At 36.6% G+C, this 27,555-nt stretch overlaps 2 protein-coding genes across 4 annotated transcripts; one reads left to right on the top strand and one right to left on the bottom strand.

Moving 5' to 3' along the window:
• The first annotated feature begins 1,316 nt into the window (after positions 1-1,316).
• Positions 1,317-19,418, top strand: LOC113685086 (glycerol kinase 3). Of its 3 annotated transcripts, none has more exons than XM_089208778.1 (20): positions 1,317-1,555; positions 3,657-3,730; positions 4,589-4,695; positions 6,865-6,942; positions 7,680-7,759; positions 8,294-8,431; positions 8,535-8,644; positions 8,908-8,974; positions 9,268-9,303; positions 9,855-9,922; positions 10,601-10,643; positions 11,502-11,582; positions 11,803-11,881; positions 12,610-12,706; positions 13,249-13,333; positions 14,137-14,257; positions 14,586-14,729; positions 15,375-15,455; positions 17,143-17,186; positions 18,388-19,418. In XM_089208778.1, the coding sequence occupies exons 1-19, from the start codon at positions 1,376-1,378 to the stop codon at positions 17,145-17,147; spliced, it is 1,674 nt and encodes a 557-aa protein (XP_089064904.1). In that variant the 5' UTR covers positions 1,317-1,375; the 3' UTR covers positions 17,148-17,186; positions 18,388-19,418. The 3 variants fall into 3 exon arrangements, with proteins under 3 accessions (XP_089064904.1, XP_089064905.1, XP_089064903.1); XM_089208779.1 differs by having other exon boundaries at positions 17,143-17,158; XM_089208777.1 differs by lacking the exon at positions 17,143-17,186.
• On the bottom strand, positions 19,301-27,517 carry LOC113685085 (activating signal cointegrator 1 complex subunit 2). Its single transcript, XM_027202548.2, has 11 exons — positions 27,471-27,517; positions 26,911-27,003; positions 26,126-26,302; positions 25,971-26,029; positions 25,310-25,421; positions 24,304-24,467; positions 23,416-23,850; positions 23,036-23,119; positions 22,548-22,830; positions 21,400-21,944; positions 19,301-20,541 (listed from the first exon to the last, which is right to left on the bottom strand). The coding sequence occupies exons 1-11, from the start codon at positions 27,483-27,485 to the stop codon at positions 20,178-20,180; spliced, it is 2,331 nt and encodes a 776-aa protein (XP_027058349.2). The 5' UTR covers positions 27,486-27,517; the 3' UTR covers positions 19,301-20,177.
• Positions 27,518-27,555: the final 38 nt, after the last annotated feature.

Here is a 27,555-nt window from a genome sequence, read left to right on the forward strand (position 1 = left end):
GAATCCCTGATGACCCACAATGAAAGTATTGTTATCACCACAGGCAGCCCAAGCTCACGTCTCAAGAAAAAGCCAACGATGAATTCATGAACGCGTCACGCGTTGTGTGACTCGGTGTTAAGTTACGTAAGTTTTAGCGATTTTACGTGTAAAATATTCATATTTCGAAATATTTACCGTTGTAAATCGACCATATTTCGTTCCCCATACTATTCCTTATAACGTCTTCAAATTTTCAACGGTTCCTCCAGTAACTTAACACCGAGTCACACAACGCGTGACGCGTTCATGAATTCATTGTTGGCTTTCTCGAGACGTGAGCTTGGGCCGCCTGTGTTATCACATATTGTGATGCCGACAATCCTGATCTCAGCCCCTACAACGCTTTCGATTTGGGTGACGCACAAAATTTGCGTGACACCCAGTGTGTGATGTCACGCACTCATAATGTGTGCAAGTCGGAGAATTCATTGAAGGTTGGTTATGAAATGCGTTTTAGGCTAGCAAAAGAATTTTGATGGTTTTATTAGTGTTTCTATTTCTTGAAAACACTGGTCGATTTGAAATATTATCCGAAAAGGGAAAGAAGAAATTTTCAATGAAAGAGACAGATTTTTTTTCGGCCCGCACGGAAATCGAACAGATTTTTAATTTCATTTACATTACTTGTGTGCAAGTAATGTGAATGTAAGCAATTTTCGAACTGAAACAACCGAACTTTGAAAAAAAGAGCCAATTGCAGTTTTTTCCTGAACTGAGTTAGCCTAAATATCATACTTTTCGTCAAGCGTTTGGAATAATCAGTTCTGGTTAAGAATATATGAAAGTCATATATTTGATCATCATTGATAATCAGTTCTGTTAGAGGCAAATTAAAAGATACCTAACCTCCTTCCCTTTTGTTTAAGAAACAACCATTCAAAATTTCATCTGAATATGCTTACCTCGTGGGCATATTCGTGATGATATGATAACTTCAGGAAAGTTTGCCTTTTTTTTAACTTTTTAACAGCTCTCGAGAATATTAAGATTTTTAACGCGTACAACATTCTTAGAGCCACAAGATTTACAGTTTTAATCCCCATTTCTGTTTTCTTTTAGAGTGTTTCTCGAATTTTCATAATATTCTACGTGATCCCATAAGGAATTGTTTACACTTTATTTAGAGGGTTGCGAATTTGAACCAAAAAATATAATTTTTTACACAACTTTTGATGTTAATTTTCGCGCCATTTTGTTTTGGTTGCGCGTGGTTTGACAACTTTCCATATTCAATACATTTCACAATGCAAAAATCAGTACATTCTTCATTGCAGATTTTGCTTCGTGTAACGAAAAGATTCAAAGTTTGTGCACATAAATCAGAAAGTGGCAGATGAAAATTCGATATTGTTGTTCACTTGCGCGACCTTTGCGACTCTTCAAGGTGTCGCTGCTCAGCGGTTTCTGTCGTCAGAAGAAGACTTTCAACATGGCGATGGGTGAAGGCGATTACAAGGACTTTGGACCTCTGGTTGGAGCTATCGACCAAGGAACTTCCAGCAGTAGGTTCTTGGTGAGTTGCACATCAATTAAGTAAAGAACTGAGTTCAGTTTTGCATGTAAGCATCGTTCCTTTTACAATCAAATTACAACTATGGTCCGAAACTGGCGGATACTGAGTAGTGCAGTGTGTGATATGGGTGTCACAAGATCTTTTTCATCGTGTCTCGTGCAAATGTGAAACAACTCGAAATCTCTTCTAGATAATGTCATATTCCGCCAGATTTCTCATATGAGATCAGTTCCATCAGACAAACTGGAAATCATGCAATAAATATAAGTCTAGGCTTATATTAGTAGTTGTCTTCAAAACGCGCTGCCTTTCCGGATTCCAACGTGAATTTACAATATAAACATTCCTTCGTGATCTAGTTCTGAAGGCAAACAATTAATTATCTCTTGGGAGTTGTAACCCAGAAAAACCTCTCAAAATTCCAGTGTTCATCCTCAAGATTAGATTGCAAATCAACTGAAATCAAGGAAGGGAGTTTTCAGCCCGCGAGATTAAAATTGTTACGAACAGCCTTGAAATACGATTCAAGCAATCGAGCTGTAGATTTAAACACTGTTTGAACGATACTGCAGCTTGTTATTTTTAGTTTTTACGGCATAACTTTTTGGTTTATTAATTTAGTTAGGCATTTATTTCTAACTTAACTTTTCCAGGGGTCAAAGGCTATCGTAACATATACACACCCAGTTTTATTGCATTAGACGACTCGGTCAAAAAACATCTGCATGACTCACAGGCTTACAGTTAAGCTTCTAATGTAAACTGATTTAGGTGTCAATTCTAGGTATAATCTGGGTGTGAAATCTTTTCAATAAGTATTTCTGATAGAATTTAATGTTGGTGTGCTAATTAAGTAAATTTCAAAAAGGGAATCTCTACATATCCGCCAGTGGGACAGGTTTTTTTTTTTTTCAACACTCTGTATTTGGCCATCAGAAATGTCAAGCAATTTCAAAATTACTTTGTTTTTTTTAGTGGATAAATATTCTGAGCTTGTGCACACCATAAAACTGCTAGGTTTTCAACACTTAGAAAATAAAGTGGAACCTGTTTTAAGCAGCACTGTATTAAGTAGTCACCCTGTATTAACTGGCTGGTTTTCTAAGATCCAAAATTTCTTCCACTCAAGTACTGTAATTTCACTAGTATAAAGCAGTCTCCTCTATTAAGCAGTTGTGGTCACCCTTAACTCTTTAACTCCCAAGATCTGATTGTTTATTCTCCCTTCTAGCTCATATACATTTCCTTATAAATTATTAATGAGAATTTGGCATTAAATCAAGATAACAACTTCTACCTGATAAGTTTGAGTATTCTCATCACCTGTTTCCTGGATAATGAATGGATACTGTAGGAAGAAGTTACAGGTTAATCACTTCTAACTGTTAACTGAGTCCCAGCAGCCTGTTTGTATTGTCTCCATCTGTATTAAATAGTCACTTAATGCAGGACCAGCCCAAATAAAAACACAAAATAATGTCTGAAATCGAAATTATTCCGTGTTTATCTCTTTAAATTAGTGTAAGCACTTTGAATTCAAATATCCTCAATGTATTGCAGATTATCTTTCTTCTTAGTACGGTAAGGACAAGATGGTGTTTTTTATCTCTACTCTTTGGAAACTGTATCTAGCAGTCAACCTGTTTTAACCCTTTAACTCCCTTGAGTGATCAAGACAGAATTTCTCCTTACAATATCAATACAATTTCAACCAGATAAGTGATGAAATATCAATTTAGGGATAATTAGTTGATCCAAAACTAAATTCTCCAAACTAGAATTATGAGAATTGTATGAATGACAGTAAGGAGAATGACAAATTTGATCTGGGAGTTAAAGGGTTCAGCAATCACCCTGCCATTCCCTGTGGGTGACCACATAATACAGGTTTGACTGTATATCTAACCTAGCAATTTTATGTTATACACAAGCTCTGAAAGAAATTGGTCCACTTGCTTGGAATTTCCAAGCAAACATCTGATACTCGTAAGAAGTTTGATAGAACCTGCTGCTAGACATGTAGACTCAGTGTTTAAAAAAACATTGATGATATTACTTTATTCTGCTGGATCCCAAATTTGAAAGTTGCCATTTATTGCAGCTCTTTGCAAGTAAAACTGCAGAACTACTTGCCTTTCACCAAATTGAGGTTGAAAGTGTCTATCCTAAGGAAGGGTAAGTATTTCAATGCCACTCTTAATTACCTCTTCAAAGATAACAACATTTTTTACATATACCTAGTAGAAAAATAAAACACAGGTGCTGAATGTACAGGTTTTAGAATCTTCTGTATTGTGAAAGAAAGAAATTTGGTTGAAATACATCGCCCCAAACTAAACTGCGACCATCAGGCAATTACCAATTTGGCAACCTATGCCTGGGGTGACTGAGGCTAGCCATCTAGTAACTTGATGCTTATGGTCTTAAGTTAGACAAAGACAAACATTTTCCTAAATATTGTTAATGCCTTAACTCCCAAGATCTGATTGTTAATTCTCCCTTCTAGCTGCCACACTTTTCCATATAAATTAGTTTTGAGAACTGGATGTTAGATCAAGATAGCAACTTCTGCTTGATGAGTTTGTGTATTCTCATTTCCTGTTTACTGGATAATGTATGGATATTATTGAGAGAAGTTACACGTTAATCTCGTGTGGGAGTTAAAGGATTAAAACCAATGTGAGTATTTTTCACCAATTTTCTGAGTATCAAGCTAAAAGATTTCCTAAGAGGCTTTTTTTTTCCTGGTAACTAAACTTCCTTTTCTGGAGATCATTTATAATTTGGGTTTCACAGTGGGAACTTTGAAAAGATTTCAGCTTGGAGTATTGTAATGTGAAAAAAGTTAATGCTTAGGGATATTCTTAAAGTACAAAAGGACTCATTGAAAGTTTTTTGTTATCTTTCACTTATTTTTATGTTGCTCCCACTGAGTTACAGCAGATTATTTTCTGAGATAGCAGGTTACAAGTACAAAACACAGCCCTTATTATCTAACAAAGTGTGATATTGATTGTCTAATGATTGTTAAAGATGGGTGGAGCAAGATCCAAAGGAAATTTTGTCATCTGTGTATCACTGTATGGAGCAGACACTTCACAGCTGCAAAGACTTGAAAATCAACCCAGCTGATATTAAAGGTGATCAACATAAATATTCACATTATATATCCTTGGTTATGCAGCAAACTCAGACTATTTTGACCTCTGACCTTATCGTTATCTCAGTGGCAGAGGGATGTTATGACCCTTTGAACTCTAAGAGTGACTACCATCCAGTTTCTCTACATAATATCACCCCTAAATAAAAAAAAACACGGTCACAAGAATAAAGGAAATGAGCACCAACTAAACAAGCTCTTGATTTCTTTGATTTTTCCCGGGCCTTATTTCAACTACTAGTTCATTAGTGTTCATAGCTGTGAGGATCGCTTCTATATTCATTTCTTCAACTGCAGCACTCATATATGATTTTCATATATTTAAAGCCATTATTCACCACTTGGAAGGTTTATTCAGATCCAATGTAATGACCAGCTCCCAGTTGGCTTGTTAGCTCAGTTGGTAGAGTACTGCACCGGTATTGCAGAGGTTATGGGTTCAAATCCCGTATAGGCCTGAATTTTTTTCATGCCTTGTTTCAGCTACTAGTTCATTAGTGTTCATAGCTGCGAGGATTGCTTCTATATTTTTTTCTTCAGCTGCAGCACACATATATGATTTTCATATATTTACAGTCATTATTCAAGCTCTTGATTGTCAAACAAATTCTCCTTTTCATCACCTAAGGAAATGTACAGAGAACAGTATGGAGAATGTACATACTGAGTTTAGGGTGTAAAGGGAGAATGTTTTTCTTATCTTGTCATGATGAGTGTGGGACAATGAAAAAATTTTGAGTCCTTGTGAGAAATGGAACCTCAGACATTGGGACACGGCCCTCTGACACTCTACCACTGAGCCACAGGGACTCTTTAGTGATAAACATCATTGCAAGGTTGTAGTAGTATTTATTTTCTCCTTAACCCTTTAAACCCTAAGAATGACTAGCATCTAATTTCTCCTTACAATATCACCTCTGAATCATACATTGAGATCATGAGAATAAAGGAAATGATCACCAGCTAACAAAGCTGTTAATTGTTACACAAATTCTCCTTGGTAGCACCATAACCCTTTAACTCCCAGAAGTGATTAACATAAAAATTCTCCCTACAATATCCATACATTCTTCAGCAAACAGGTGATCAGAATATTCAAACTTATCAGGTAGAAGTTGTTATCTTGATCTAGCACCAAGTTCTCATAACTAATTTACAAGGAAATGTGTAGCAGCTACAGGAGAGAATTAACAATCAGATCTTGGGAGTTAAAGGTTTAAGAAATGCATGGAGAGCAGTGTAGAGAATATGCATAGTGATCAATGTTAGGATGTAAAGGGTTAATCAAATTTCTCTAACAGTTTGGCTTTGTCCTTACCTCTGAGTTGAGAGAGGAACCTTGAGAGTTAATTTTTTCAGAAAGAAAAATATGGCATTAGCCTGGGCCTAAAACTTTGGTGTGGAGTGCAGGGGCCAGTTTCTTAGGAGTCCCAGTAACTGAACCCATTACACCCTAACATCAGTATGCATATTCTCCATACTGCTCTTACATTTCTTACATTTATACATTTCCTAAGGTGCTGAAAAGGAGAATTTGTTTACCATCAAAAGCTTCTTTCACTGGTGATCATTTCCTTTATTCTTGTGACCTTAACATATGATTCAGGGTTGATACTGTATGAAGAAATTTGATGCTAGTCACTCTTAGGGTTTATAGGGTTAACAGGCCTGAAGCCCTTTTTTAAAAGCAAAATTTAAAGAAGAAAGAAGAAGGTTCTTGCACCCTGACCAGATCTTCTTGTTTCTTTAGTTTATAGTTCTATTGTATAATAATTTTAAAAAGTTTTGAAACCCCTATCTTGAATGAAAAAAGAACAACTTTACTGGCCTGTCAAGTTACGGCAAATTTGAGAAATAGGCCCCTAAACACTAAGTATTTGATTGCATTGACTGCCTTCATGGAACTTTACTATTACTTTGTGAAACAAAACAAATTTGTTCCTTGTGATAGTAATAAAACTAATGTGGAAGGTAAGACAATGATTGAACACTGCGTTCTCCAGCTAAGTGGAAGAAGGATTTATTCCTAATCACTAAACTTGAATGCCTTTTTCACATTTATATGAATTTTCATATTCACATGTGGCTCTGGGAGTGATTTATTTCTTATTAAAATTCTTAATTTCTTATTCTGTTTTATTTTTCACAGCTGTTGGAATTACAAATCAGAGAGAAACAACAGTGGTTTGGGACAAGGTCACTGGGGAACCACTTCACAATGCTATAAGTTAGTATGAATGCTTTATAAATTAATCTGTTGTTCCAGAATTCCATGTGACATTTCACAAAATATTTTCTGTATTTCCACCACGTCAGGAAATTACTTTTGGACTTCCAATTTTCTGAGATGTTTTAAGCTATGGAAAAGCACCTTCCCTTAAAATTCCATTTTGGTCTTTCATTAGGTTGGAAGTGGAGGGGAACAACTCTTTGATGTGCATCTGTCATCTTCAGCTAGTGGCAATTGCATTATTTTCTTTGAGTCTATTAACCCTTTAACTCCCATGAGCGACCAAGGCAGAATTTCTCCTTACAATATCAATACAATATCAACCAGATAAGTGACGAGAATAGAGAAAAATATCAATTTGGGGATAATACGGTGATCCAATAATAAATTCTCTGAACTAACACTGTAAGAATTGTGTGGTTGACGGTAAGGAGAATGACAAATTTGATCTGGGAGTTAAAGGGTTAACCCTTTGACTCCCAGAAGTGATTAACATGTAACTTCTCCCTGTAGTATTCAGGTTATGAGAATATTCAAAGTTATCAGGTATAAGCCGTCATCCTGATCTTACACCAAATTCTTGTAACTAATTTACAATGAAATGTGCAGTAGCTAGAGGGGAGAATTAATGATCAGATCTTGGGAATAAAAGTCTTGAAGACAATTGATGGTGTAAATAGTGTTTACTTTTGTCAACAAAGTACAAATTTATATGAATTTATCTAAATTTGTAGTTTGGCTCGACACAAGGACAAAATCAACTGTGGATCAGTTTGAAGCAAACACCCCAGAAAAGATCAGAGAACATGTCAGAGTAAGTATATTTTGGAGGTGGAGGAGGGGGGGGGGGGGGTGATTTGGTTTCATCAACTAAGTTGATGATGTTAATTGGCCACCATAAAGAGTTTCTAAAGATTTCCAGATTTTTGAGATGAGAAAGATGAGTATTATTCTTTCCAGAATTTGGTGCTGTAAATTAAATTTGCAATGAGTGCTAAACTCTTCCAACAACTAGCTGTTATCAAGAAAAAGTTAATAAATTTAAGAAAGCATTTGATATCCACCACTTAATGTAACTACAGGTTTTTATGTGCCAAATCCACCATTTGAAGAGTTGGTTTTTGTTCAGAAAGAAAAACCAGAGATTCTGGAGGAAAACCTTTTGAGTAAGAACAAGAAAGAACTACAAACTTAACATGATGCCAGGTCTGGCAGTTAAACCCAGGTGACATTACCTAGAGACAAGCACACTGACGTATAACTTTGCCTACGTTACCTCTAGCTTGTGTGTAAATTTGAATTTTGTTGCAGAAATGATTTTGCTGTGGTTAATTTTATTTTATTGTAGGCATTGTGTGGCCTTCCTATCAACACTTACTTCAGTGCAGTGAAGTTAAAGTGGTTGATTGACAATGTTGAGGCAGTGAAAAAGGCTGTGGAAGAAGACAGGTGTCTGTTTGGGACTGTGGACTCATGGCTGATTTGGGTAAGTCTAGGTTTCCATTATCTGGGGGTCCTGCATTCAGTAGATGTGATTTAATAGGGCCATTGTTCTCAAATAATAATTATTGATTATTTTTTTTCTTCAGAACATGACTGGTGGTAAAAAAGGGGGCTTGCATATCACTGACATCACAAATGCCTCACGGACCATGCTTCTCAACCTGAAGACACAAAGTTGGGATCCATACTTGTGCAAGTATGTTTGGTATTTTTCACCTACAGGGTTGTTATTCATGAAACTGCAAGAATCTGCTGAGTTTTTCTGGTAGAAGAATTTGAAGAAAATTCATCATGTTAAAACGGTATTGAGTCCCATTTGAGTGACACACAGTAATGGTTGCATATTCCAGGAATACTTGCAGAAGCACTATGACTGTCAAGTAGCATTCACTTACGTATTAGCATCAACCAACTTTTTTTCTTTCTAACTTGTTACATTTTACTGGTTGTTGTTTTCAGATTCTTCAGCATTCCAATGTCAGTTTTACCAACTGTGAAAAGTTCCTCAGAAATATATGGGAAACTTGTAAGACAATTAAAGTAACATTGATTATTAAAACCCAAATTTAACAAACATATTTTAAGATAATTTTCATCTAGTTTTGGAGAGGCTGATAATATGAAACTCTTGACAATCTTATAGCTTAATATTTGTTTCATTTTGACATATACTTTTTAAAGGTAGAGTCAAAGTTTTCTTTTTTTTCTTTGGAGCAAACTGTGACCAGAGTTGAAGTGATCATAATTTTTTTCTTTCTGGAGTAAACTTCTTTCTAAGCATAAGTGATTGTTATGAAGTTGTGATTTTTCTATTTTCAGGTTGATGGTCCTCTCAGTGGAGTCCCAATATCAGGGGTTTGTTTTGTATTATTTTTTATATTACCCTCTTACTCCCAAGAGTGACCAAGAAGTAATTTCTCCTTACGATATTAGTTCAATATCAAGGAGACAGGTGATGAGAATCAAGAAAATTATCAAGAAGGAGATATCATGATTCAACACCAAATTCTCAGCACTTAAATAGAAAAGAAATGTATGCCAGACAGAAAGGAGAATTAGTATTGAGATCTTGGGAGTTAAAGGGTCCCTTGTTATAATCACTAATTGTTTGATTAATCAGTACTACCACAATTTTCTCATGAAAAAAAGGCAATCATTCATCCACAAGACATTATTTTGTTAACATGTAAGATTACTGCAGCAGATTGCCTCTTAAAGGCAGACAAGATTTGTCACAACAACAGCTGACAACAAGAAAAAAATGAGTTTATTCTAGATAGTTTTCTACCAGTAGTAAAGAAAAATGAGAATTGTAGGGCATGTAGGAAGACAGCATCTTCAAACATAATTTATAAAAAACAAATGAAGAGAATAATTTTGATTTGATATTATTTTTTTCACAATAGTGCCTTGGTGACCAGCAAGCAGCATTAGTTGGACAACTGTGCTTTAATCAGGGAGATGCCAAAAACACGTAAGTTCTGGAAAGTTTCTTCTTTGTCCTGTCAAGGTGCCCTCGGTAGAGAGGGGTGAATGGGGTACAACTAAATTCTGCATTTGAGTCAGGTGGCTCACAAGGTGCCAGAACTTATCTAGGTTTCTGTAGCATGAAGCAATAAGAGAGGGCAAGCCACAGTGAGAGCAAAGTGCCTTGCTTAAGAACACAATGAACGTGCCTTGTGCAGCATGCCAACCATAAGGTAACTGTGACATCCTTGGCATGGTTGAGGGGATCTATCCCAGAACACCTTAATGAGGAAGAGGACCAGTGGCTGGGAGCATAGAAGAATAGGGGAACAGGAGAGAAGAAGATGGAAAGCAGAAACTTTATGGCAGTCCAAAGTAGTAGGGAAATGCATAAATACAAATATGGACTCATCATTAGTGTGCATTATTTCCCATTAGAAGGCAGAGTGCAAGAGATAAGAGAACAGAAATCAAGAGATTTTGCTTCCTTTTCCTTTTCCCTACCTTTAAGAAAGCTCTCAAATAAAATCACTCATCACTAATTGAAAAATCTAAATAATCTAGTGGGAACAATTGTTGTTGGGTCACTGTGATTGGGTCACTATATGATTTAACTAGTTAATAGTGTTTTCCACAATCACACGCTCAGTCATTACATTGCTGTCTGTCTTTTTTTTCTACACAGCTATGGCACTGGATGTTTTCTTCTCTACAACACAGGACAAGAGGTAACAAAATCTGCTTTGTCACAATTTCAGAGAAAATAATTAATTTAAACCAGGGCGTGAAATTGCACCTAATACAGATGCCAATGCGACTAAATTTTTCACTTTAGCGACCAAATCCTGAAAATTAGTTTCCAAATTGGCAACTAGAATGCTTCATCATAACCTTACCTAGAGATATAGTGAATTAAAAAGATTTGCAAAGATAAATCCGCAACAAACTTCCTTGTTAGGTTTATGTCCCAAACGCAGCACATGCATCTCGATCGATAACTAGATGCAATCTTTGGTTTAGGTGAGCTTGAATGTTGTATATCATCCATCCTGGTGTCCACTTTGTAGCACGTTAAAGATCTTTTTCCTAACTTAATTTTGGAGGGTCTATCTAGAACATTGACAGTGTAAAAAAAAGTTTTGTTTGTCTTTAAAAATGGTGATGAACTTGTTTTGAATTGGTTACCACTTTGAAAAATTTGGGAGCCAAGTGGCTATCAGAAAAAAAAAATTAATTTCACGCCCTGTTAACCCATCTTTATGTTCTATTTTATTTTTAAAGGGAGTGAAATTGAGGAAGGGGTATCATAGCTCATACACCATGATGAATAAACTGATCAAAACTTTTTCGAATTATTTTATAAAATGATCCAGCTCTAATAATCAGTGCCAGCCACCTCCACATAACCACGAATGTGGGGATTTTTAACAAAAATTACAGAATGTATGATATATAGAGTGAAACTAAAGCACTATCTATGGACAAAACATGAATGTGGTGGTGACCATTCTCTATGTTATCAGATTATTTATGATAACTATTTCTGACATTGTTTGCTGATTTATTGTAATTTTTTATCTTGAAAGGTGGTCCTCTCTCAAAATGGTTTGCTGACAACTGTTGCATACAAGCTGGGTCCTGACCAACCCACAGTGTACGCTTTAGAGGTGATTGCAAAAATAGTGATAGAGAGCCAAAATTGAGACATGTGATAGAAATAGTTTGGGGGTTACCTGAGTTAGACTAGTATCTAGTCATGGAACAATAGCAATCAATTTAAGTAGTGTTTTGTTGGAAGATTACAGTTGATTAAAGCCAACTTGGCTCGTTAAGAGTACCCACCTCTTTTCCCCATATCACAGAAATGCAATTTTCTTTCTATTTCAGGGCTCAGTTGCCATCACTGGTGCTGCTGTGAAGTGGCTGAGAGATAACCTCAATCTTATCAGCTCAGCATCAGAGATTGGTAAACTACAAATCTAACATAGCTTATTCCTACTGTCGTACAAGCTGTGTGCTGCAGTGCCCTCACTTACACCAGGTCCTTGTTTCTTATGTACCTGAACATCCTTTGGAAATATCACCACCTTGGTGTTCATCATCATTACAGGGGTTTCATGTGCATGATTTTTTTCATGCTTTAAGAGCATGGGTCACTTTTGTAGTGATCATGGATACCCTTGTTGAAGTCAGCTTTGTTATGCATTGTTTTGTGAAGCTACATAGCCTCAATGCCCGCAGTTTTTGCTAGTCTTGACCAGTGGCTTAATTGGCCATATCCTTGGGTGAAGCACATCATAATCTGGGGTGCATCATTTGGCATCCTGGTTATGTGTGCCATGAATTTCATGTGTTGCTTCTTAGCAAACACACCAATTCAGGTGGTTTTGGCAATCTGTAGGATGTCCTCATCACTGAATTTCCAGGCCCAGTTCTGGCTCACTCACACCTGGTTCCTATTCCTTATGTACCTGAGCATCCTTTGGAACTATCACCACCTTAACCCTACCTTTTTATCAGTTGACTGTTGTTGGGTTAGGGAAGGGGCAGGTGTGCAGTTGCCAAGATACTGACATTGATTTAAGACATTTATACAAAAGTTGTCCAAACCAACTACAAATTGGAAGTGACCACTGCTAATGGTTGTGAACTTACAGCTTGATGCATGACGTGGTGAATCTTATTTTATTTTAGAAACCTTAGCAGCCAAAGTAGAGAGTTCAGCTGGTGTGTACTTTGTTCCAGCATTCTCTGGTTTGTATGCTCCTTATTGGCAGACAGACGCAAGAGGGTGGGTCAATAAAAATAAGCACTATCGTTTTTCTACTTTTGTAGACTTCTTTTGTACAAAATAAATGTTTTAGGTATACAATGTTGTATTTCTATGTTATATATTTAGCACAAATGGACTCTTATCTCTATCTTTTTAAAATAAAATGTGATGGAGGAAAACAGAAGACTGGCTAGAAAGACCCAAATTCATTTTGACAAAGTATTTCTTACTCCTTTAAACCCCTGAGAGTGACTAGCATCTAATTTCTCCTTACAATATCACCCCTGAATCACACAGCCAGGTCATGAGAATAAAGGAAATGATCACTAACTAAAGAGGCTCTTGATTGTTAAACAAATTCTCCTTGTAAGCACCTTAAGGAATGTATAAAGAACAGTGTGGAGAATATACATGCTGATGTTAGGGTGTAGAGGGTTAATGCAGCCTTTTGTATCTTACCCAGCTCTTCTGTCTTTTCCTCTTGTTTAACTGTGATAGTAGATGAAGCTCAGTTGCCCAAACATTTAATCATCTCCTAATACTGCTCTGTGTTTTTTTAGAGTAATCATAGGATTGACCCAGTTTACCAACAAGGCACATATAGCAAGGGCCACTCTAGAAGCAGTGTGCTTCCAGACACGTGAGGTAAGGGTTGGAGTTGATGGAGGGAGTCTTTTCTTGTAATTTCTGCCATCTTGATTGTAACTTACCAACTGCAGTAACAGGTCACCTATCTTCGCCAAATACCTCCTATAATTGTAATTACAGCCACCCCATCACAACCTCAGTCATCTGATCTGACTTACTGCCTATATATCACAATCATGGATTACCCACAGTCCACTTTGTTTAGTCACAGTCCTCCCATCTTAGCCATGGTTCTCTATTGTAACCACAGTCAACCATTCTATCTATAAAATAGTTAGTTTATTGTAACTGCAACCATGGTTTCTCCCGTAAGTTATAACTATGGGTTGACCATGTTAACCACATATTTACGAAGTTAAAGACAGACACCCCTAAGAAATGAATTTCAATTTTCTCAGACCTACAGTGGCCTTTGGTGGGAAGTGGTACAAATCTTTTGAAAAAGTTCCTCTTTTCTATTCAAATGTTCAATTCCCATATGTGATTAGTTAACATGTAACTTCTCCCTATAATATTCTTACATTATCCAGCAAATAGGTAATAAGAATACACAAACTTATCAGTTAAAAGTTATCTTGATCTAACACCAAATTCAAGTGTAACTAATTTACAAGGAAATGTGTAGCAGCCAGAGGGGAGAATTAAGAATTAGATTTTGGAAGTTGAAGGGTCGAAAAAGTCCCTCTCCTTTTTTTCTTTAACTTTGCATCTGTTCAATGACAGCAAACCTCCTACATTACTCATTTAATAAGCACATTACCATATGGATGTATTCAATATATTTTTTTTTACACTGTTAGCTCTTGGATGCCATGAACATGGATTGTGGGATACCGCTTGCATCTCTTCAAGTTGATGGTGGTATGACGGTGAACAACTTGTTGATGCAGCTTCAAGCTGATATCCTGGGAATTTCTGTAGGTAAGTAGGTCATCAACTTGCTCATTTTAATCCTTTGACCCCTTACAAGTGATTAGCCTTTAATTTCTTCTTGTATTATCACCACTGAATCAAACACTGGGCTCATGAGAATAAAGGAAATGATCAACTTGAGATTTGTTTGAATATTGAAAACCTATTCTTGCAAAAGCGGTAGGAAATGTGTAAGAAACAGTATGAAAGTGCACACTGAGGTTTAGGACAGCACATTTGAAGTGGTCTTTTACAGGAGGTTCAAAATATATGTGAGAGTTTTAATTGGTTATAATTGATTAAAGGGGCTAGTTTGCTTTTGTTTGTTGTTTGGCAGTGCGTCCAACAATGCCAGAAACCACAGCCCTGGGGGCAGCAATGGCTGCTGGTATGGCCAAAGGAGTAGAAGTGTGGACTGTTCAAGCAGAGGACAAGTCTCAAATAAACACTGATATCTTTGAGCCAGCTGTGGATACACATGGTAAGATGATCTTTTGTTTACCTGTTTCTTAGATCTAGACTGGTCAGTTTATCTCTGTCCACTGGACCATATACAATGGTCATAGACTTAAAACTCTGTTGATACTCAAACTCCCAAGATCTCATTAGTAATTCTCCTTACTGTCAATCATACAGTTCTTGTGATGTTAGTTTGGAGAATTTGGTATTGGATCAACTTATAATCCCTCAAATGATATTTTTCTTTATTCTCATCACTTGTCTGCTTGATTTTGTATTGATATTGTCAGGAGAAATTCTGTCTTGGTCACTCATGGGAGTTAAAGGGTTAACCCCTAAGAGTGACTTGCATCTTATTTCTCCTTACAATATCATCCCAAATCAAATTTTAAGGTCACAAAAATAAAGGAAATTATCACCCACTAAGGAGGCTCTTGATTTTTTGACAAATTCTCCTTGTCAGCATCTCGGGAAATGTTTGGAGAACAGTGTGGAAATGATGCATACTGATGTTAGGGTGTAAAGGGTTTGGCTGGAGAGCAAAATTTAATATTAGATATGGGTAATATAGCTCATTATGGCTAACAAGCTAATTAAGCTGTGTAGAGATAAGTAATAATCTGTTTTAATTTTTAGTTATTCAATTGAAGTTCATTTTTGTTCAAAGCTCGAGATCACCATTATGCTCGATGGAAGAAGGCTGTTCAGAGAACCATGAAATGGGAAGTGGATGATGTTGAGAACCAAGGTAACAAAAGCAAGTTGTATTCTGTAATTTCAACATTAAATCAATGCAAGATGGTTTTAAATGCATGTGGAAGAACATTGTTTTTGTTGATGTTGTGTTTGATCACTATCCTGGATGTGGTCTGATGAGGTCTATATAACACTGTCGCAGATCATAGAAGATCTCATGCCCACTAACAGAGGAATTTGTTGTGCCAGTAACAATGGAAATACAGCTAATAATGAATAATAGCTTTTTGCATGGCCACGGCTGTAGGTTTGCAATCAAATAATTGAAAGGGAAATGAAAACTTCTTTGCTTATGAGATGCACCCATTTTATCTTTTTAATGCACTTTTTGCATTAATAACCATCTAACTGGTCATAATCTTTCTAGCGAGAAGTTGTTCAAATCCTTCACATGATGACTGTAACTTTGCTAAGGAAAATAGTGAATCGATGACAGTTGACTTATAACCAGCAAATGCCTCTCATGACCTGTGATGGCTGTCTTTGGAGCTTTTTTGAGACTGTAAACTGTGATATGAGAAGATAAGAACTTGGTGCTGAATGTTAACCTCCACTGACCTTTGAATTATGATATTCATTGTCACTTCACTCAATAATTATGTAACCATGAGAAGCTGTAATGAGAAATTTAACATTAGGTTTAAGTGTTATATTTTGCATATTACTTGAGGTGTGATATGAATTAACCTCCATGATACTATTGTTTATGAGTTGGGGAGAAAATATCCACATGTCAGGCATTTCTGAACAGTCTTTCATCAACACTTATCAAAAATGTGACTTTTCCAAACATTTAATTAAGAAAATGCAATCTACAAAATTGAGATCTCTGGTTCAGTAACAGATACAACAGAATTAACATGGCTTTGATTTTGCTAATTTACAATTAGCTGATACCATAACTTGCAGAGTAACCAGCTTAAAAAGCAGCATTAATTGTGTGTTTTTGAGTAATCTACCACATTCCAAATTCATGTTCTGTCACTTGCATCTCCTCAACAAGAATATGGGTGAAAAATTCAATTCTCATGAGAGGTGTCACCTTCAAAACTATCACCTGCCCTCTTGTCAGCTTTTGGAATATTGCCTTCAGATTCAACTGCAAACACTGCCAGTATGTTATAACTAGATGTACAAAACTCAAGGGTTTTAGATGACCTCATAACAAATATTTTTCCTATTTATTCAAATGTAGATGTTATTATTATAGTGTTTGCAGCAGAGACCCATGTAACATCCAGAAAGTATGAAAACAAAACAACATCAACCACAAATTTAGGTCATTACATGGGATGCCTGTGGCAGACCACATTAAGAATTTGCTCAAGTGTTGTTATAGTTAGATATGGAAGTTAGCCATGTGCTTGTGCTTCTAACTGAAGTTATGCCCTGCTGGCTGGGATTACTTCTTGGATGGGTGACCACACATTATCCCATGTTGTTGATCTTTTTTCTAGTCTTTATTTTTCAATTTTATTCCTGTACTCTGAAAAGTCAGAATTAAATTTATTATTTTACACATAGAACCCAAGTGACTGTAGATAACGACCAATACATTCCATGTTAACACCTTCAGGCATTTTGTTTGATTTGGTTTTCCTGCAATTTTACTCAGGACTTTCACTTTATTTTTATTATGTCATTTCAAATTTTTCACTGCACAGTTCATGTTGTTTTAGGTTGAAAGCACAAAAGGTGTGTTAACAGAGAAGTGATTGTGGAGGTCAGATTGGCACAATTTGTTCTTTTATTTGTGTTCAGTTGTTTTCCATAGTATCAGCTTGTTTTTTTGTTGGGTTTTTTTTTTCGTTAAAGGTGAATATTTTTATTTCTATTTAGTCACATCATTGCATTTTTTACTTTGTTTATGTGAAAAACACTTTGCATGAAATATCGGAAACTGAAGTTTAACTCAGTACAGTGCATTTGTGGTGATTTTGTTTTGGTCACAAGTTGAAGTTTGATTGCTGGTTTAACACAAAACAAAGAATCACAGGCTCAAGATCAAATGTTGCAGTTTTTGTTTTTTGTGCTTGTATGTCACAGTGAGCATACCAGTTCAAACTGTGGATTGCTCACTGCTTCAATGTCAAGGTTCAAATAACTAGGCCTATCTCAGATTGGATACCTATCTTTTCAAGAGCAGCATCAGAGTTGAATTCAAGCCAACCCATGTTAACTTATTGTGGCTCAAATGCTAGTCATGCAGTGATCATAGGCTAACTTCAGTCACTGCTCCCTACATCAGTCACATTCATTTAAGATACATAAAGATTGAAAGTATTATTGCATCAGGTTCGTCATATGAGAAGTTCAGCATGTGATTCAATGGTGGTCCATTGCTGTTATTCCTTTCTAAACTCTGCACAAAGAATGGCCTAGTTGAGCTAAATTCACCTGGCCTTTTCAGATTTTTTCTAACATCCTGGGACCAGTAAATCAAAAGGTGGATAATGCTGTTCAACAGACAAATTGCTATCAAGTGGAAAAGTGTTAACAAAATGTACTGCACAAGACACCGGATAGAGATTTATCCAGTGGATAGCGTTGTCCATGCTTTGAACAACCACGGTTGGGACTGTTTCACGTGAACTTGATAACACATGATTCTGTAATTAAAATATTTCATTTTTGCACTTAACACGAAATATATTTGGCTCAATGTCAAGAATGTGCAGGGTCATTTCCCAAGATCTGATTGTTAATTCTCCCCTCTTGCTGCTACACATTTCCTTGTAAATTAGTGACAAGAATTCAGTGTTAGATCAAGATAATTACTTTACTGATGAGTTTGAGTATTCTCATTACCTGTTGGCTGGATAATGTATGGACATTGTAGAGAGAATCTACCCATCAATCACCAGAGAGTTAAAGGGGTTATCCTGCATTTTTTTTTAACCTGCTTTTTTTTCTTTTTCTTTCAGATTTATCCCAGTCATCCTCTGCAGTTGTGGGACCCATACTTTTTATATTTGGTAGTTTAGCAATAGGCTTGATTGCCTCTAAACTAAGATAGCAGTTAAAGAGAGATATCTAATTGAATGAATGATTTAGTATTAATTTATTACAAAATTTATTTTCGATGAAATTACCAATTGTGTCCATGAGATTTAGCCACAAAGGGATTAAGTGAATGAAGTATTTTTTTTCATGTTGAAGTATGTTTTGGCATGTATGTGGCATATATTGTCAGTATTATTACCATAATATCAATGTTGAGAAAGGGTTGGGTTTAATATGTTAACCTCTGTTATGTAGTTCCAAGGATTGTCAGTTTTAGAGCAATTTTGTGATTGAGTGTCAAAAGTCATCTGGAATTGCTTTGGTTTTACTTTACTTTGCTTTGTGGTCTACAAAGCTTGCTCCATCCTCTCAACTAATCACATTGAAATCTAAAACCAAACAGGACTTAGTCATTCTTGCCCCCCTACCCCTACTACGTTATGCAGATTGGTTGTTTATTATGAGCTCTCATTGAATCTTTGTCACATTTTCCCTTCTTCCTCCTTCCTTCCTTCTGATTATTTTGGTTTTGGTTTAATGATGTTCACTCGAGATTTGCTCTATTCATCACCTGAAGCATTTAAACCCTTCCTCCTAAGATCAGAGTAGATGTTCTCCCCTCTAGATGCCATAGAATTCCTTGTAAGTTAGGCAGGAGAATTTGGTGTTACATCTAACATGACCATCTGACCGATAACTTGGGCAATTCTCAACACCTGTTTGCTAGAAGTTGTATTGACAGTTTAGGGAGAAGTGACATTTTAGTCACCCCAGAGTGAAAGGGACAATTGTTACAATGGCATGAGAGTATGTTTGTTTTTCTTCTGCCACGACTTTCTCTTGGAAACAACAATTTATTTATCCATCAGATTTAAGTATAGGACAAATTCAGTTACTTTTGTAACAACTGAATTCATAATCACGTTTGAAACATTAAAACAACAATATTGAAGGTTGAAATTAGAAGATCCTCGCAGCTAAGAACACTACTGAAACTAGTAGTTGTAAGTAGGACCTGAAAAAAATTTCAGGCCCGTACGGTCCTACTTACAACTACTTGTTTCAGTAGTGTTCTTAGCTGCGAGGATCTTCTAATTTCATCTTTCCACCGCAGTGCAAACATGTGAATTTTTCATATATCCAAAAAAAAATATATATATTGAAGGTTTTTTTGTTGACTCTTGCGTTGCGTGAACTAAAGCCTCAAGATTATGAAGTTAATGCATTACAGTTGTCTTGTAAATTTTAAAGTTGAACAATTTTTCTCAGAGAAGTACTTTAAATTTACATAAAGTAACTTTGGTTGAACCTGCAGTAGACTTCCCCTTCCTTTGGCGCAATATTCTTATCCGTGTGAAATAAAGGAAATTTAAAACACAGAAACATGCGCGCATAATTTGAAATATAACAATATAAATTTTGCAATTTTCGCGGATAACTGGAGATATTTAATGGAGGGCTATTCAAAGCATGTCATTGATGAACCTTGGCGACGATTGAGCGAGATACGGCGAAAAAGCAAATGAGAGTTAAGGACACCACACCTCTTCATCATCGCGTTAAGTTTTCTCTTAAGCTTTTGACACTCCTCAGAATAACCTCAGCCCATTCAGCAGCAGCTAGTTTCAGTTTTACACATTCTCTAAGAAAATAGAATTTGTTTGACATTTATTGACTGCACGTTAACCTTGATTCTACAAGCCTGGATTCTTCACCGATGTGACAGCATTCCCATTCCTTTCGCTCTCTTTCTTTCCGCGCCAACCCTGCGGTTGTGATTGGCTCTCAATCCTTTATTCCGTTCATTGTGCGCTCTGTTCCTCTTCTCTGCATCACTTACACCCCTGCCACGCCCTTTGGGGCCACCCTTTTGTCCCTCTTTCGCTCCGTCTCCATCCTTTTCACCTTTCTTTGGTCCACGAGGGCCGCGGTAACGTCGATTCACCAGCGCTTTGTCTACTTCTTGTTCACCTTCTTTCGCTTTTCTTTCCTCGGATGGGCCCTCTTCTTCGCTGTCTTCTTCTTCGTCAGACGGTACAGGAGATCCGCCAAGAACACGCGGAATAGTGAACGGCCTGGCAAGAAATGAGAGATAAGTATGTCGAGTGGTATGTTGCTCGCACCAGAGTACTTCCAATTATTTAGTCGGAGAAAGAATCAAGTCGCCATTTTATTCTGACCAACCCGTTTACCCACAGTGAGGATAAGAGCGACTGGCTTCTTATTCTCCTAACAGAAGCTCCTAAATGTCAAAAGACTTATCCTTGTCATTACAACAGGAAATGTAGAGGGATTAGTGTGGAGAATATACATATTAATGTTAGAGCGAGAAGAGTTAACTGAATACTGTTCATATTGGTTGTAAAGAGCACCGCCACGCTTTTTAAGTATTTGACCTGACGATGAAGAGCTTACGATACATATTTTTTTAAATACGCCTTTTCCACAGGGCTGCATGGTGTTACTTCTGTTTAAAACCTTCCACGACAGTGTGGGAAATCTAAGAATGATGTAACATCTAGAAGATTGAAATTACACTAACATCAAAAAAACAGTGACCCACAATATAAGTATGAAAGAAAAGAAACGAGTTTCGGGCATACGCGCATCTTCTTTGCGATGGTTAGGAAGGAAAATATTTCTGACTAGCCTGTGAGCTGGCTCCATTTGGAAGGGTCGAGGAGGAACTGGCCCTCACGAGGAGCTAACGCTAGAAACGTCAACTTAAGAAACTCTTTACGGTGGCCAATTTACATTAACAACTTAGTTAATAAAACCAAATTCTCTTAGCTTTGAATTAAGCTGCCAGTGGCTTGGACGAGCAGAGGGTAAAGAAGTGGAAGTGACTTCGCCCTCCCCACTCTTTTTCTTCTAGCCTTCTTTCTCGCCTCATCTTCGACCTAAGTGCCTGTGCTAATTTTTTTTAAACTAACCTTCGTACTGTAAGCTCATCTGCCGAGTCGGCATCTTGGGCGCCCACATTTTGTGAATCATACGTATCGTCATACTCATCATCGTACAAGTTAACCATCCTTCTGTGTTCATTAAACACGTCATAAGATGAGTATCTCTCTTTCACTGACTCTGTTATATCACTTTTATCCGATAACAATGTCTGTAGGTTCGTTCTATCTCGCCTTTTCCCTTTGTGAACTTTTGTAACATCGACCTTGCTGCCTGAGAAAACGTCAAATTCATCCTTGTCATAAACAGAGTGTCTCTCCTTCAAGATCGTTGTCGAGGGTTTTTTCTTATTTCTCATCAGCGCTTCTTTTGACAAACTCCTGTCGGCGTCTTGAAGGGAAGGAGGCAAGTTATCCTCAAGTAGTACGTTAATAACTTGTTCCACATCAAAGTTCAATTCTTCTAAACACATGATTACAAACCCGTCACCAAGTCCTGGAAGAAGATCTTGAACGTGAGTTACCATGGAGAACAACTCCACATCACTAACTGTCTTAGATGTTGCTCCTTCATTCTAAAAAAAAAAAAGAAAGTCCCTTAGTTTTACATTTTCTACAGGCTATACAATAAAAGAAAGGCATATTATGTACAATAGAGCAATTTTCGACCGAATGTCGAAAGTAATGTGGGATTGCTTTACTTCGTTATGTGATTGGTCCAGAAAACTGGCCACACTTCCTCAACCAATCAGATGCAAAACTAAAACAAATCCAACTTGGTCGCCCGCGTTTTCCCCCGCTTTAGGCAGTTTGGTTGTTTTAACTTTGAGTTCTCATTGGCTCTTAAGATATTTTCCTTTCTTCTGATTGGCCGTTGTGATTACTTTGGTTTTGGTTTCACGACACCCAGTCGAAAAACGCTCAATTAACTAAAGTTGGGTGACAGCTTAGGAGATAATTATAAACTGTAAATTACATAAAGGCTCTCCAAGACAAGCCCCTGGAATCAGTAAGACACTCCCTTTAAGAACTTACAGCTTCCTACCCCCATAACATCCTCTCGCTCCCCATTCATTAGTAAATTTAAAAATAGGTGCCTTAGTTTTTTTTTCTTCCACAAGAAGAAAAGTTTAAGCTAAAGCTATATCATTTTATTCACACTGTGTTTTCGGAAATACCTTGTCCTCGACGAATCCATTGACATTTGCAACATGTTCTTCTGTCCATTCGTCTGCGCGACCATTCACAGGGGTATCAACAACGCTTGTGCTTGGACCAATAGTTGAACCATTTTCATCAGTGTTCTTTCTCTTCGAGAAATGACGAGGGAACGCCTTTCGTGCACTGTCCACTGCATCTAAAATGTAATCCATCCGTGTTTCATCGACACCGGCTGTCAACTGCTGGATTCTGTTCAAGTCTTCTCTTATACTGAATCTTGAATCATAACTGCTCAGAAATCTGATTATAAACAGAGAAACGCTTTTTTAAATTTCCATAAATAAACAAGTTGAAACATGAAGGGTCTGAGAGGTGAGACGTAAGGCTAACGCTCCAAACGTCAGCTTTAGAAGCTCTTTACGGTGCCAATTTACATGATCAACTTAGTTGATAACACAAATTATCTTGTTAGTATACAATGTAGTAATTGATTACAGATAAATACCTTTTCTCAGAAAGAATAGACGTCAACACTTGCAAATAATCTTCAACACAAGTTTGAACTTGATCATCATTTCTGCTAGATTCCCTGTATGAAAAAAAAAAAAAATTCAGAGCTTGCAATGTAGATCACAGTTGAGAGAAGAAGCATCATTTGTTTTGGCCAATGCAAGTGAGTAAAAAAGCAAGCATGAGGAGATGGCAAAGCATTTTCTTTTTGCCTTCCTCCTATATGTGAATTGCCCTTTGTATTCTCTTTGCTCTGACCTTATCCTTGCCTCAGTTATCCTGAAAATTGCCAAAAAATTTATACCTTTTCTACACACTGTATTCTACAAAGAACAACCCCTGTAAACATTACTTACATTCTAAAACAACTCTTACCTCTCTAGTAAAGGTGCAATGCAACAGGTGTTAAGAACCACTCGGCAAAGTCTGATGAGTGCCACTTTAAAACATTTCCATTTATCCTTTAACATCTGTAATTCAGCACCAGAGAGTTGTTGTCTAAAATATGGGGTGAACAGTTCATAGAAGATGGCTATTCTTTGTACAAATCCTTGTCTTTGAAATGATTCACAGACTAAAGGACAAGTCTCCACAAATGCCATCAGAGTCTTTATAGTATCATTTAAGTAAAGAATAATATCCTCCAGTTGCAGAACAGTCATGGAGGAAGTTTGTTCAGTCTTTGAGTCCGTTAGTTTTTGAGGAAGATTTGAAGGGTCCTCTGTTTTTGGCTTGATTCCACACCTTGACAAGATGTCATCTAATGTCTCAAAAATGGTTGGGATTGTTCCATTGAGATCACCATAATACCTTTAAAAGAATAGGAAGTATGCTGTTATAAAATAATGTAATACTGGAAAGTAAAAGGAAAGTGCACTGCTAATGAATTGATTTGTGCCTATGTGTGCAACTTGTATTAATTGGGGAACAAGTCAAAAAGAAAATCACACAGCCCTAGTGTGCATTTCTCTATGGTCCCAGCAACTTAATGGGCCCAGAAAACTGTACTGTTTTCCTTCAAGATGGGGGTTTCCAAAGTTTCAAACATAATATTATAAAACTATCATCCAAAGAATGGAACCAGAACCTGCTCCTTTATTCTATAAATTATTATTTTAAAATATGCTTAAGGAACCACTGATTTTCCAAAGACCTATGAGAACGGGCCCTTAAATGCCTCATTCTGATATGCTAATATCAGAAAGAATAATACTGATAATTCATAGCAATTAAAACTTATGCAAAACTTCAAATGCATCTTACTTTGGTTGTTTAGAGAAAATATTTTCCAACATTTTTCTGAGAAGTGGAGTGTTAGCACTGCTCTCCCCTCCATAAAGAACACATATGTCCATCATTTTGGGAATATCAAATAAAAAATTTTCATAGAGAATATCTCCAAACGTGCTCTGGGTGAAGAAGCTCTCCTGCCAGGAAACCAAACAGTTGAAAAATCAGCATATAGTGAGGCAGTTCAAACTCTTTTGATTTAAGCAGATATGGACAAATCTTTACATCTGGACTGGGTAAAGGACATATTGAGTACTCCCCCTTATACGCTCTTGCAGAGTTTCTAACTAAGCATTATTCACTAGCAAGGTATTCCTAAGGTAAATCCAGGCACTCTGATTGGTTCTTACTTGGCTGGGATTTTTCCTTACGGACGGTTTCCATGGAAACAGCCATTAGCCATTCAAAATAAACAAGTTTGATTCAAGTGCCATACAGTTAACCCTTTCACTCCCACAAGTGACTAAGACAGAATTTCTCCTTACAATTTCAATACAATATCAAGCAGGCAGGTGATGAGAATAGAGAAGAATATCAATCATGGGATTATTAGTTGATCCAATACCAAATTCTCTGAACTAACATCATAAGAATTGTATGGCAGATAGTAAGGAGAATTTAGATCTTGGGAGTGAAAGGGTTAACTACTTACTACCCTCCCTTGCTCAAGCCGTATAGAATAATATTGGCCCTCAGTGCTTTTTGTACAGACCTTACTGCACTTGGTCCATACTGCCCAGACCTTTGGCCAATATTCCCTAGTGCAGCCCTTGTGCTCCATCAGAAAGAAGTTAATATTTATGCATACCAAGGAAACTGTTGTTATTGAGGACATATAGTGACAAGCATTGTTGATTAAGCATAAACAAAAGGTTTTTTTTGTCTGTTTCATTGTTAACCCCAGGCAAGGCCTAAAACCCTCAATATAAAATGTTGCAACATAATCTAAATTAATGATTAATATCCTATTTAAATATACCTTGGATTCCTTGTGAGTTGACATCCTCAGGTATGTCATGAACACCCTTTTGTGAATTCCTTCATGAAGAGAGGCTGCCTCTGATGGCAATACTGATAGTGCATCAAAATTTCTGGCAGCAGAAGGAAACAAAAACAATATCATTATTGCTAAATAATAATAATAATAATAAAGCCACAACAATGCTCCCTCTTGCTACAACCTTACAGCAGGACATAAGATCACACCTAATGCTGGTGTAACCTGGAGGAACACCTGCACCATTTTACTTATTAATATTAATTTTAATCCCTGTTTCTACAAACTGCTGAAATATCAAACAACCAAACTCCAGCCCTTCACTTCGGAATGATAATTCTTTTACTCTAACAAGTAAAATCCCAGACAAAACAACCTGCTTTGACAAATATTGGTATAGTTTTGGGTCATATTTCAGCTTGTTACCGAGAGACAAATGAAGATGCCTCATCATATCATCCTTGATCAATGCTGTTATTATTTCAGCTTAGGAATATTTTTTATAAAAATAAGTGAAAGTTAGAGTTTTATTGTATATGTACTCAGTACAAAAACAAATAAAAGTGTTGCTCTGTGGTCTTCTGTCTGCAATTGGATGGTAACAGAAATCACCACAGATGATAATTTATTTTTAAATCTTCACCTTGGTGCACATTTGAGGTATGAATCCAAGCACTGTTGCAATGATTCGTCAAATATTACCTAAGAGAGAATAAAGAAGCATCAATTTTTACCATACATCAAGTCGCAGACACATAATATCAATTTCAAGTATAATCAACAGTAACGAAATTTAACCTGACACCAAAATTTGTTATGTGGAAGGCTCAGAAGCCACTTTAAGTCTTCACTGATAAATGACATTCTCTCAATCCACTGTTCCATTCCACCATGATCCAAGGGAGAAGCAGATGAGGGCTGCACAGGGGGAGGGGAGTAAGGAACAAATTGCACATCCTCAATCCACACTGGACTCTAGTAAAGAAAAAAAAGAACAGTCTGTGAATAAGAACCAGTTAACTTTAACCCTTTAACTGCCATGAATGACCAAGACAGAATTTCTCCTGACAATATCAATACATTATCAAGCAGACAAGTGATGAGAATAAAGAAAAATATTAATTACAGGATTATTAGTAGATCCAATACCAAATTCTCCAAACTAACATCACAAGAACTATATGGCAGACAGTAAGGAGAGTTACTAATGAGATCTTTGGGAGTTAAAGGGTTAAGCTAATTAACAGATGGAAGAAAAACAATAAATATTAAAACTTAAATTACTTTTTGTTATCTCTCTTTTTCAGGCTTTAATTCTTCCTCTGATAAGTCTCAAGTGTTATTTTTCACCTCCTCTCCTTTCCCTCCCTCTTTGACCCTCCCTATCACATTCATTTTTAGTTTGCACTACCTCTCCCTACTGAGGTGTAGATTGCAAACATTAATTATGTGAAAATCGAATTTGCATCTCATTCCTCACAATAAAACAGTGGTCTGTGTGACACCTTATACTGTCAAAAAAACAGAAACATTTGTGCAGCCCCATACCCAAACCCACTTTTCCTCTCTCTCAAGTTACATACCAACTCTGGAATTTCTTCAAAAATCTTTGTCACAGGATTAACAGTCTTCCTGACACGCAAATCCAGTGGTAGACCCTCAGGTTCCTTGTCTCTCTAAATAAGATATAAATGATGAAAAATAAACGACAGTGAAACTGATAATGATAATTATACTAATACTTAAAATAATAAATTTAGTTGGAAAATTTTTTTGGAAAAAAAATTTAAACCCACTCGTAGTAAGGTAAAGGAACTGTGTAATATACTAGTTCTACGGCGAAAGTTCATAACGTGTACTTCTATTTATGTTGTGGCTGAGCTTGGTTGAAATTTAACAGTTATACTATCTATTTTGAAGAAGAAAAGATCGGAAGAACTGGTACTGCACATACACAAGGCAAAAAAGTTCTTGGAAAACACGGGACGAATATTGCTGAAACAGCTGGAATTAAAGGGACGGTGGCATTTTGGTGAAATTTTCACGCATTATTGTAGTTTTATTTCCTGCTTTCAAATTTTCATTAAAAGTATTCAAAACGATAACTCTAATTCTTATTTTATTATCTAAAATAAAATTTTACCTTTTTTCGGGACATTGTCAAAATAAATCGCCTTTCGAAATCACGTTTAGCGATTTCGCGGAAACCCTTCGTCCGCCATATTCGA

This window comes from Pocillopora damicornis, chromosome 6, assembly GCF_964200805.1.
Source record: "Pocillopora damicornis chromosome 6, jaPocDami1.2, whole genome shotgun sequence".
NCBI lineage: Eukaryota > Metazoa > Cnidaria > Anthozoa > Scleractinia > Pocilloporidae > Pocillopora > Pocillopora damicornis.